Source organism: Erpetoichthys calabaricus, chromosome 5 (assembly GCF_900747795.2).
Source record: "Erpetoichthys calabaricus chromosome 5, fErpCal1.3, whole genome shotgun sequence".
Lineage (NCBI taxonomy): Eukaryota > Metazoa > Chordata > Cladistia > Polypteriformes > Polypteridae > Erpetoichthys > Erpetoichthys calabaricus.
The window spans coordinates 6,140,957-6,149,380 of record NC_041398.2 but is presented as its reverse complement, the minus strand read 5'-3'; the positions used below and the strand labels follow the sequence as shown (position 1 = coordinate 6,149,380).

The 8,424-nt window shown below is 40.7% G+C and overlaps 4 protein-coding genes across 14 annotated transcripts in view; 2 read left to right on the top strand and 2 right to left on the bottom strand.

Annotated features, from left to right (window-relative positions):
• LOC114652512 (tripartite motif-containing protein 16-like) overlaps positions 1 to 8,424 on the bottom strand; it is a 979,029-nt gene that overhangs the window by 340,743 nt on the left and 629,862 nt on the right. The gene's annotated exons all lie outside the window — the stretch shown is intronic.
• Positions 1 to 8,424, top strand: part of LOC114641503 (tripartite motif-containing protein 16-like) — a 1,283,323-nt gene that overhangs the window by 801,667 nt on the left and 473,232 nt on the right. The window lies entirely within an intron of this gene.
• Positions 1 to 8,424, top strand: part of LOC114652539 (tripartite motif-containing protein 16-like) — an 837,738-nt gene that overhangs the window by 681,945 nt on the left and 147,369 nt on the right. The gene's annotated exons all lie outside the window — the stretch shown is intronic.
• LOC114652524 (tripartite motif-containing protein 16-like) overlaps positions 1 to 8,424 on the bottom strand; it is a 538,688-nt gene that overhangs the window by 516,832 nt on the left and 13,432 nt on the right. The window contains exons 2-3 of the mRNA XM_051927865.1: positions 3,089 to 3,184; positions 1,440 to 1,673 (exon numbers count right to left, since the gene is read on the bottom strand). Coding sequence (XP_051783825.1) covers positions 1,440 to 1,673; positions 3,089 to 3,184 — 330 coding nt within the window. The remainder of the gene's footprint in view (positions 1 to 1,439; positions 1,674 to 3,088; positions 3,185 to 8,424) is intronic.

Sequence of the window (8,424 nt, the reverse complement as noted above, 5' to 3'; positions counted from 1 at the left end):
TTGTTAAACAGAAACTGCCTGATTTTCCTCACCTCGTACCCTCCACCATGCTGGAAAAAGTACTGCTCAAATTAGAGGAATTAAACACCATTTCCACATTATATAAAATCCTATTAGAGTCCCTACCTTTCAAAGACCCAAGAGGACATTGGGAAGAAGATCTCTTCATCAATATATCAGAAAAGGAGTGGAAGGTAGCAAAGCAGAGAATTCATTCGAGTTCCATATGCGCAAAGCATAGAATTATTCAACTAAAAATTATATATCGAGCTCATCTGTCTCGCTTTAAACTGTCCAAAATGTTTCCAGGGCAAGATCCAACCTGCGAACGCTGCAACCAAGCTCCTGCCTCACTGGGTCACATGTTCTGGGCCTGCACCAAACTAACATCATTTTGGACCAAAATTTTTAAGTGTCTTTCAGACAGCCTTCGTATCACAATCCCTCCTAAGCCACTAACAGCTGTGTTCGGTGTTCTTCCAGACGGACTTGAAGTGGAGAAGGACAAGCAAATGGTGATTGCATTCACTACACTTTTGGCACGCAGACTTATTTTGTTAAACTGGAAGAATCCTAACTCTCCTCTGATAAGTTAGTGGGAAACCGATGTTTTATATTATTTAAAATTGGAAAAAATCAAATTCTCAGTTAGAGGATCTGTACAAAATTTTTTTAAAACCTGGCAGGATCTAATCAATATTATTTTAGAATAAGAGAAATAACTATTACCGCATTTAATTCCCTTCTCCATTTTTTATTTACTTATATATTTATTTCTTCCTTTCTTTTGTTTATTGTTGCCTTATTAAAAAGCCCTAAGCAATTCTCCTTTGGCTAAGCTCTCCTTCTCAGGGGTGGGGTTTGATTTGTCTTCAATTTTTTTTGTTATAAATTGATCTATTTGTATGGAATGATTACAATAAAATTAATAAATAAAATTAAAAAAAAAAAAAAAAGAATGTGTGATGTTAGTTATTAGAGAGGAAAGAGAAATCAGTATGAACTGGAGCCAGCCTACAGGGAGAGGGCTTGGAATTTCTAATAATATTAGATATTTCAACCAAAATTGGGAGTTTAAAAATTGTAAGAAAAGAAGATCACAAAATGTTCCATGTGCAGAGTTTACAAGAGAAGTCAACTGCTGATGAATATTTCCAATCTTCATATTAAAAAAGGTCATAGAAGAATTACATTGATCAGTGCAGTAAAACTGAGGTGGCCATTGTCAGGTGGCCATAGGATGTTGTTTGAAGGCTGCAGATAAAGGCAGGAACTTTGAGAGTTTTAGATAAATTGTGGAAATATTAGGCAAACGTCAAATTGGGCTGAATGGCCTGTTCTTGCCATTTGTAAAAACTCCTCAGCTCTCTTGAGTTTAAAGTTTCTCAGGTCCCACACACACCAGTCTGATCAGACTCCCTGTGAAGTGTCGCTCTCACCTGCAGGAAGTGGACGTTGTCCTTGGTCTCTGAAAGCTCCTTCAGATCAACCTCTCTCGTCTTCAGTTCCTCAATCTCCTTCTCCAGTTGCTCCATGACTCCTTCAGCCTTCTCCATTTCTCTCTTTTCTTGCTCTCTGATCCTGTCAGTCAGATTCTTGTAGCCTTCCTTAATGCACCATATCAGATCTGTGAAGCTCTTCTTATGTTCCTCTATCACTCTTTCCACAGAAAACTGTTGGATCGGAGAAAAATATAATATTGAGTCACCAAATTAAAAAAAAAAAAAACAGTCCTAAGACAATTTTGTTGGTATTCTGATGTAGTGATGGATAATTTGAATTAGGATAAGGGCCGTAGCAGACCCTTGGTACTCTGGGTAGCAGCATCTTCTAAAGGCACCTGAAAGACTGTATGGAATGTGCCGTCTTAATAAGAGGTTCTGTATGATCTATGACAGTCATTGTCAGGACAGCTCTATTGTCCAGTGAGGACTCTGGTAGTTTTACAGAGGTGTGTCTTTTAAAAGAGCCTCTCCTGGTCATCCTGGGATTGAGAGTTTAGAAGGAAGAAGAAGAAGAAGAAGAAGAAGAAGAAGAAGAAGAAGAAGAAGAACTGGTATTATGGAAAAAAAGCTGATCTGTTGTAATTTAATTATATTAATTGTGTCTTTGCTTATTAACCTTCACCCAGCTGTATTCAATTGTAATCCTCAGAGTTGTCAGTCTTTATATATCAGGTTGCTGCATTTCTGTTTCCTTTATTTATCTTTTCTTTATTACTAATAACTGCCACTGTGACTTATACTTGTACGGTTCACCCAAGTGTCACTGGGGTAAAAGTTAATGTGCAGGTGGGTTACAGTCAGATGTAAGTGTAGGGTATGAGGTGCACACTGTCCAGGATCATCAACCCCAAAGCTGGAGGTGTTCAGCTGTTTTCAGGACCTTGCAGAGCTACAGTGTGATTCCGATATCTCTGAGACAGTAGGCAGGGATGAGGAGCCCTAAAAGTAGTCATAGTCAGGGATTCAGGTATTATGGGAATTGAGATGAAGTTTTGCTCCAGATACAGAGAGTCTCACAAGCTGTGTTGCCTTCTGGGTACACAGATAAAAAACCTTTGTGGATAGCTGGATAGGCTCCTGGCCAGAGCAATGAAGGATCCAAATATCATCATCAAGCTTGTCTAGTTGTCATTGTACAATTGAAATATGGAGATCAGACTGCCAGTTCTACAGGCCAAAGAGTTGGTTGCAAAGCTGAGAAGTAGAACTGACAAAGGGGTCACCTCAGGATTTCCACCTGTGCCACACACCGGTACACATGGGGTTAAATAGATTAGAAGGCTTAATGCACATCTGAATATCAGAACATCAGCACCAATCGTCTTTATGATTTATTGTTAGGAGGAGTTAAGTCATCTTTAAGTGGTGGAATGAGAAACCTGAGGATGTTAAGATGTCGGTGTCTGAATTCCTAATAACTAAAACATGAAATGCTGTCAGCAGTGAAATGCCATGAAGGACACAATAAACCATCTTCTCTCCTTCTCCATCTCCCTGTCCTTACACGTCATTAACAGAAACTCTCACAACCTTTTTAGTTTTTTCCTTACTTTCATATGAAGTGTTATCTTAATTCCACTCACCTTCATCTGTTTTATTGTCCTTCTCATCTCCTTTATTTTCTTCTCTTTCTTCTCAAGTCTCCTCCTGATTCCACTCAGTGTCGCCCCCAGCTGTTTCTGTTTGGAAACACAAAAGGACACATGGGGGTCTCGTCAGAATTCACTTCCATTTTTAGTGTCATTCTGAGTGCATACATTTGTACAAAACATTTATTTCACATTCCATGACACAACATACTGTTTCTGTCACACTTGTCTTCACATTGACACAGTAAGTGACACACAGGATTTAATTAAACAAATATGAATATCACAAAAACATTCAAATAAAGGTTTAATTTAACACTTCAATTCAAAGAGTTTGGCTTGAAGAGAGCTACAAATAAAGAAGACTGTCTGGAGGCTCACTGGTGTACGAGTGAGTCCTTGATGTTTAGAGGACATCAGATTGATGACCAGGGGCCTCATGTATAAACGGTGTGTATGCACAGAAATGTTGCGTATGAACGTTTTCACCCTCAAATCGCAATGTATAAAACCTAAACTTGGCGTAAAGCCATGCACATTTACACAGTAGCTCATACCCTGGCGTATGCAAGTTCTGCACTCGGTTTTGCAGACTGGCAGCACCCAGCGTCAAAGCAGTGCTATTGTTCCTCTGTGGTTACCCTTCCTTTTTTAGATCCACATCCCTGACGTGGCTTTATAAATACACTGAAATTAATCGCATATCGCATATATTAGTTTAATGCATCTGATTTTAATTAACCTGTAACAATATAATTGTCCACAGAATGGTCAAACTATTCCAAATACCATAGCTGCTTTAGCGTTGTTACTCTCACTGCACCTTCTTCTTCTTTCAGCTGCTCCTGTGAGGGGTTGCCACAGCAGATCATCTTTAATCATATTACTGTCACTGCACCACTCGGAGTATTTATATCACTGTATCTGAGTGTGAATCACAGCTCTACAGCAGCTGATCAGAAAGAGAATTATTGGGATACAGCATCAAGCACACGCTGCTTCAGCCATGCTGTCTATTTGAACTGTTCTCATTCGACAAACGTTTCAGAGCCTTTCCTGTACGGACCGTGCATTTCAGAAACAGTTTCATCCCAAGAACTTTAAAAGCACTCAATCAGTCCATCAAGTGCTCCTTGTAGAACTGTTTGTACTTATAAGTACAATTACCTCACTGTAAACATGTGATACAGTTATAATATTGCACAATCTGAGCCACTTTATAAAGCGCGTATTTACATATGATGACGATATCATTTTTAAGATGAAATGCAGCAAAATATGTTTATTATGTTATACAGATAAAACTTTAACTTAATTTAAATAATCTATATTGTTAACAATTAAACATGTGAGGACACGGTGCCGCAGTGCTAGTGAGACGCTGGAGCTCCGTTCACAGATTGTTCCTGCCTCACGCTGTATTCTTGCTGGTGCTGGAAGGATAGATGGATAGAATAATTAAACATGTGCTATGAGGATAATTCAGTGTTTCTTAATAGTTTTGAAGAATCGGAGTTCTAAGCTTACAGATGGTTTAATGTCTATTACAGAGCTGATTGTGTGGCGATTGGGTATTTGGAGAAAGAAAAGAAAGGACAGGAATGTTTGAAATAGACAGTACTGCTGCAATAAATTATTTCATTGAAGGTCACGCATGGTGCAGCAAGCATCTTGCGTGAGACATGAACAATCATTTCGCCACCGTGTTCCCATGTTTAATAACATGCTTTAACTCCTATCATCATGAAAATGATATCATGTATACATCTCAGTATTTTAATTATTCAGAGAGCTGTAATATCACGAATGTAATGGATTATGTGTCCTGTCGGAGAAAGAGAAAGCCAATTTAAGAAGTACGTAGTGATCCACACACATAGGGCACATAGAAGATCAAATGTAAAACAAAGAATTTAATGTGCTATCTTATTAATGATGGGATTTAAGAAACTAGTAAATTATATGATATTAAGATGAAGTTTATGATGTTCTACTTTAATGAGAAAATAAACTATGTGATTAAAGTGGAAATTTTGAGATTAAAGCTGACATTTCATGCTTTTTTTTCTCTGTACCCTAATATGCTTTCATATGACACTCAGACGGTGGGCTACAACTTGCCTTTTCATGGCGACTTTGATATGTGACAACTTCTTTTTTATTTCAGACACTATGCGACTTTGTGAACTTGAGCTTTCGAGTTTCTCCGTCACTCAGTGTCACTTGATCAACTTTCTTTTGTTGTTTATACCATTGTTTAAACCAACAAATAGTACGTTTTTCTTTACCTCTACTTGGTATTCGCTGAAATTCTTCTATTTTCCCACATGCTTTTGCCATTGCTTTTTCACAGAAGGCTGATCTTAAGGGCTATTTAAATTTATTTGCATATTCAAAGAGGCGTAATTCTAGGACAAGTTGGGGTGGGACAGCAGGCGCATGCACGTGCGGTACTTTTCACACTGACTGGGATTTATGGTGCGGAAGAACATGGAAGTTAGCGTTCGCACAGATTTATGCATCTGGATTTTTTTGTGCATACAAACATTTCTGCTTTTGTGCTTTAGTGTGAATTCTAAGCACGGCATTATGCATGAGGCCCCAGGATATCAAACGTTCACTCATAAAAACACTGGACTATGCAGGATGAAGAAATGCTCGCAGAGCCAGTAGAACTTGGACACACAATGGCTGCAAGTGTAGGATCTACAAGGCCATTGTGAAGTTCAGACTTGTGAGAACTTTATCAAGTGTTTGGCCATTTTTTGAAGTCAAGTGAGATAACTAATTCCGAGAAGACACAAGTAAGTCTGAGGAGTTCAGCAAAAAGTTAAATCTAAAAGATAAAGATAAATCTGACCATGAAACAAATGAGTAACTAATGGCAATATTTAAAGAAAATGTTATAATTTAAGTGTGTGAGAGCAAGGAGCAGACAAGGCAAAGGTAAGACATTTTAAATACTTGGGTTCAAAAGTCCAAACCAGCGGAGAGAGTGGCAAAGAGATGAAGAAGAGAATGCAGGCAGGGTGGACTGGGTGAAGAAGAGTGTCAGGAGTGATTTGTGATAGAAGAGTATCTGCAAGAGTGAAAGAGGAGGTCTACAAGATGGTGGTGAGATCAGCTAATGCTGTATGGTTTGGAGACCGTGACTCTGACAAGCAGACAGGAGGCAGAGTTGGAAGTGGCAGAGCTGAGGATGATACAACTGTCACTTGGAGTAATGAGGGTATCCAGGATTAGGAACAAGTATATCAGGGGGACAACACAGATATGACAGATTGATGACCAAGTGAGAGATGTGAGAATGAGATGGTTTGAGCAGAGCAGAGATGAGGGCTACATCAGGAAAAGAATGATGAGGATGGAACTGCCAGGTAAGAAGAAATGAGGAAGGCCAAAGAGGAGGTTTATGGATGTGGTGAGGGAGGACATGAAGGCAGTCAGTGTGGCAGAAAATGATGTGAAAGACAGGGAGAGATGGAGATGGATGATCCACTGTGGTGACCCCTAAATGGGAGCAGCTGAAAGACAGAGAAGATATAACTGACGCATGATCCCTCCTTAGAGAAACTGGACAACATTTACAATTCAATTCTACAAATAAGAAGGCAAGTGAAAGTAAATAAACTCAGATTTCAATAATGAAAATGCTTGTTTGGCATGTGGAATGGCAATTTTACAAAGAGGTGCAGATCCAGTCGTTATTGTCAACGTCACAGCAAGTGACAAAAGTAAGAACAGCCTGGCAATTGTGTAAGAAAAGAGTAAAGATGGTGTGGAGGCTGGCCTGGACAAAGACAGGTGGACAGCGATGGTTCACCCAACACACGTTTATTCATATTTTCTATTTACAAATAAGTGACACAACAACCCCAAAACTCCCCCAAAGTTCAGGTCTCACAATGCCTCTTCCTCTCTTCAGGCCACCGCCTCCTTTCCTCTCCTCCCGAGCTCCGTCTCTCTTCCTCTCGACTCAAGCCATCGAATGGAAGGAGGCGGCCCCTTTTATCCCCACCCGGATGTGCTCCAGGTACCTCCTGATTAGCTTCCACCGGCACTCCCCAGTGTGGCGAAAGTACCGGCTGCGCACCCAAAAACACTCCAAGTGTCTCTGGTCTTCTTCTCCCCAGCACTTCCGGGTGTGGCAGAAGTGCTGAGGGCCAGGGCTCCTCAGGCATTCGGGTGCCCCCTGGCAGTGACCATGGGCCCCTACAGGGTTGAGCTTCCAAGCTCAGGTCCCGTGGTCCCCAAAGCCACCAGGGTGGTCGCCATCTCATGGTCTGGAGGAGGCATAAGCCTTCCACCGGTCCTCCTGGGCGTCTTGGCTGGGTACCACCCCCAGCCACTCGCCACAATGGAAGAGCTAAGATTAGGAGCAGAGGAGACAAGGTGGTCTTATCAGAAGTGCTGTCTGTGACACAAGCCACTCCTGGGAGGACTGGAGAGATCAGAGAGCTTAACATGAGGATCAGATTTGGATTATAATGGAGGCACAGGGCTAGGGGATATCAGGGGGATTTTTACAGCAGATGGCAGCTGCATTCCCTGGCACGGGTTACATTGGAACAAAGGGCACTGATGTTTAGGGAGGTCAGTCATTTACAAGGAGTTTAAGAAGTCCGGAGATACGCACACGTGAAGAGAAACAGGCAGAGATATTAACAAGAATAAGGGATAAACTGGGATGGATATTAGTATAAAAGTCAACAAAAAAAAAATGGCAATACAGAAAAATACATTATATCTATACATATAAAGGAGAGTTGTGATCCGTGTGGCTGTGTTTGTGTGTTTGTGGAGGGACAGAGAGTTAAGGCGGGTGTTGGAGTCATGTGATCATCTCCCCTCCCACTCACCTCATTTCATTCACTTCATTTCGCTCCGAGTTGAGCTCCACAGCTGACGCGGTTAGTCCTTTATCCTTTACTGATTTACTGTTTAGTAGACGCGGTGCTTACTGAATAGTATTTTTTCCTTTAGTGTTTCTTAGTGTTTAGTAGACGCGGTGTGCAGGTGTTCCCGGCAGTGTTGCGGTTTGGAGTTACTTTCTACTTCGTTTTTGTACTTTAGTGTTTAATAATAAATAATAATTATAATAATAATAATAATCCATTACATTTATATAACGCTTTTCTCAGTACTCAAAGCGCTAAAATAGTGAGTGATACTTAGCTGATAGCAGTGTAGAAGCAGCACAGCGCAATGGAGCCGGTAGGACAGGCGGGTGTGGTAGCGTAGGTGAGCGGTGATAGCAAGCAGCAGGAGGAGGAAGCAGGATTTGGATGTTCTAATATACAGCTATAAACAGTGACGCTTGGTAATTTCAG